Source organism: Opisthorchis viverrini (genome assembly GCF_000715545.1).
Source record: "Opisthorchis viverrini unplaced genomic scaffold opera_v5_20, whole genome shotgun sequence".
Taxonomy (NCBI): Eukaryota; Metazoa; Platyhelminthes; class Trematoda; order Opisthorchiida; family Opisthorchiidae; genus Opisthorchis; species Opisthorchis viverrini.
Window position 1 is genome coordinate 228,556 of NW_008751676.1, and position 2,590 is coordinate 231,145.

Consider the following 2,590-nt stretch of genomic DNA (forward strand, 5'->3'; position numbering starts at 1 on the left):
GCAACTGTACTCCAGATACACTAGAAATCTGAATGGTTAGCATTCCGCTGAGGTTTCTAGTTCCAGAAGTTACACCCTAACGCCTGCGAGGGGCAGTAACCAACGTTTTGGTACGCAGTTAACCAGCTCGTAGTACACACGATAGTTGCGGGTTTTACTGAGTAGATGTCACCGAGTCGTGGATTTTCGCTTCAACGAGTACACCCAGAAAACGAAGTGGCTGTCTATTTGCAAATATGTACAGGAGACGGACCAAAATCGTCCACGAAAACGAAAGTTAAATGTTCAGGTCATCATCCGGATCCTCATCATCAAAATCGTCGAAACAGTCAGGTTGATAATGAATTTGAACGTCGTCAACCGGATGACTAGAGCTGAGTTCAGTTTGTGCGAATTCGTACGGTAAGGCCACCTGAGCGCGTGCAATACGTTCACTGTCTGTTACTTGCAGAGCAAACGAGGCTTCAGGCTGTTGTTGCGTAGTTGGTTGATCTAGATCATTTACCACACGGTGAAATCCAACAAACTCCAGGAGATTAACGTCAATATCGACTACTAATTGCTCAAATAGAGCTGGTTTATTAACGATAGACGGTTGTTCATCAGCTAGGTGAGAAAACGCATATTGGGCTGATCGCTTGTGGAAAACAGTGAGAGGTAGTTGCACGCAGCATTCGTTGCGGCCAGAGGTAACAGAGTCGGGCTTCCCACACCGAAGGATAGATGTGGCACACTGCTCCAAAGTTGTACAAATATCTGAAGAGTATGAAAGAAACGCGCCGGTGGTACTCCGAATGGGATTGAAAACAACAGTCAGTCGCTTTACCATGGGATGGATTGCCAGGTCAAACATAAGAGAGATTACGTGGCGGGTGTAAAACCCAAATTCGAAATCATTAGGACAGTCAAGAAAGAACCAAGGAATACATTCAATAAATAGACACACCAGTTGTGAGTCATCCCTGTTGGAAACAATATCACGAAGCTTCTTGAAAGCTCCCTCCGAACTGTCGATATCATCAGTGTGCAAGAAATAAAGATTGGGGCAGTCACCCTTTAAACAGCTGTAACTGAGTTCTCCTGAAGTGACTACGACGCAGGGACGATGTTGCATCTGTTTGTGAATTAGAGTGTTCCACAATGGTGTAATGGATCCAGGATGGCTGTTTCCTATCAGTGCCACGAATCGGGAAGATATTTTGTCGCTCAACAGATCTGGAGTGTGTAGCTTGTGCATCATGCCTACAAAGACAAAATCGATTTCGAGAGTAAATGAATGCACGAATTGGGATGAATTCAAACCGTACTATTTTAGAAACAAGAGCTGCTGTTCCATGTTGGTTGCGGTTAACTAGAACAGTACGACCAAGTTTATACAGGCGATAGTAGCAAGTCGAAAAAATTAGAGCGCATCGTATTCAAAATGCATGTATCGATGGAAATTCAAACATCCGGACGCAAAATTACCAACCAGCGGTTGGCTGCTGAAACCATTTGTTCGATTTATCGAATCTCATTCCTGTGCTGAACCAGCCAGTGGAGTGACCGTTTGACCAATAAAGCGACTGAGTGTGGTAAGTTGGTCTGTATGCAGGATTCCGCTTAACGCAGTCCAAAACCCAACACGAGTCCATACTTTCGAACTGTGATGTTTCAGTTTGGTACGCTATCTCTAAGGCGACAAAATTTCATGTAGAGGTCATCAAGGAGTGATGCTGATAGACAATTCCGCCAATTCACTCGGCAAAGGTACGAGATACTATAACACGACCCAGCCAATTGGCTTTCGTCTCAAAAGTCGTGTTGACCAGAAACATGATGGATTGAGAAATCGGTCTAATTTCCTGCAGAAAATCACTGCCTACTTTAGTAACTTAAGCTACTTTTGACTCCATCCATCACGGGTCGGGGCATCTTGCTTTCTGGTGGTCTCTCAGCAAAGCCAATTAAATGGCAAAGCGTCTATGGCAACGGTCCGCCACAAAGAGACTGGACATTATCATGGGGTTTATGTGTCATGACGGTTTATGTGTCTTCCTGACCCTGGGTGGCGTCCGTACGTGTGGTTGACTGCGTGGAAGCACGATGAGCTAACAACACCATTGGCAAGTTCACTTCCCAGTCACCTCCTTTGGCCGCAAGCAAACGGTCCGCCACAAAGAGACTGGACATTATCATGGGGTGACGGTTTATGTGTCTTCCTGACCCTGGGTGGCGTCCGTACGATACGCACAGGGCCTCTCATACAACGTTGGTCAGTGATTAGAGGTCTGATCAGCACACTCTACTGGCCCTCCATGTTGGAGTTTGGAACACGTATGGCGACTAGTCCAATAAAAATGCGACACACTCACGTTTCCCGTCAAATACTGCTGCTTGGGGTCAGGCCTTCAGACTAAGGGCTTTGGTTGGGGAACCCAGTCGTCCTCCTGTCTAGGTGAGGACAGCGTGGAAGCATCCAAGCCCAGGCACAACCATGATACTTACCACACAAAAAAATAATCCTATGCTATACCGGACTTGCTGCGTACTTAAGGGTGGATGAGCAAAAACAGGCTACTGATGATGCCTCCCTTCGGATACTTTCATT

At 46.1% G+C, this 2,590-nt stretch overlaps 1 protein-coding gene across 1 annotated transcript; it reads right to left on the minus strand.

Moving 5' to 3' along the window:
* Window positions 1-280: 280 nt before the first annotated feature.
* Window positions 281-1,240, minus strand: T265_12869 (hypothetical protein; the record flags this gene model as incomplete). The annotated part of the gene is made up of 1 exon (XM_009165971.1): window positions 281-1,240. A coding segment is annotated over one exon (960 nt), but the record flags the coding sequence as incomplete, so codon positions are not given.
* Between the last annotated feature and the right edge of the window lie 1,350 nt (window positions 1,241-2,590).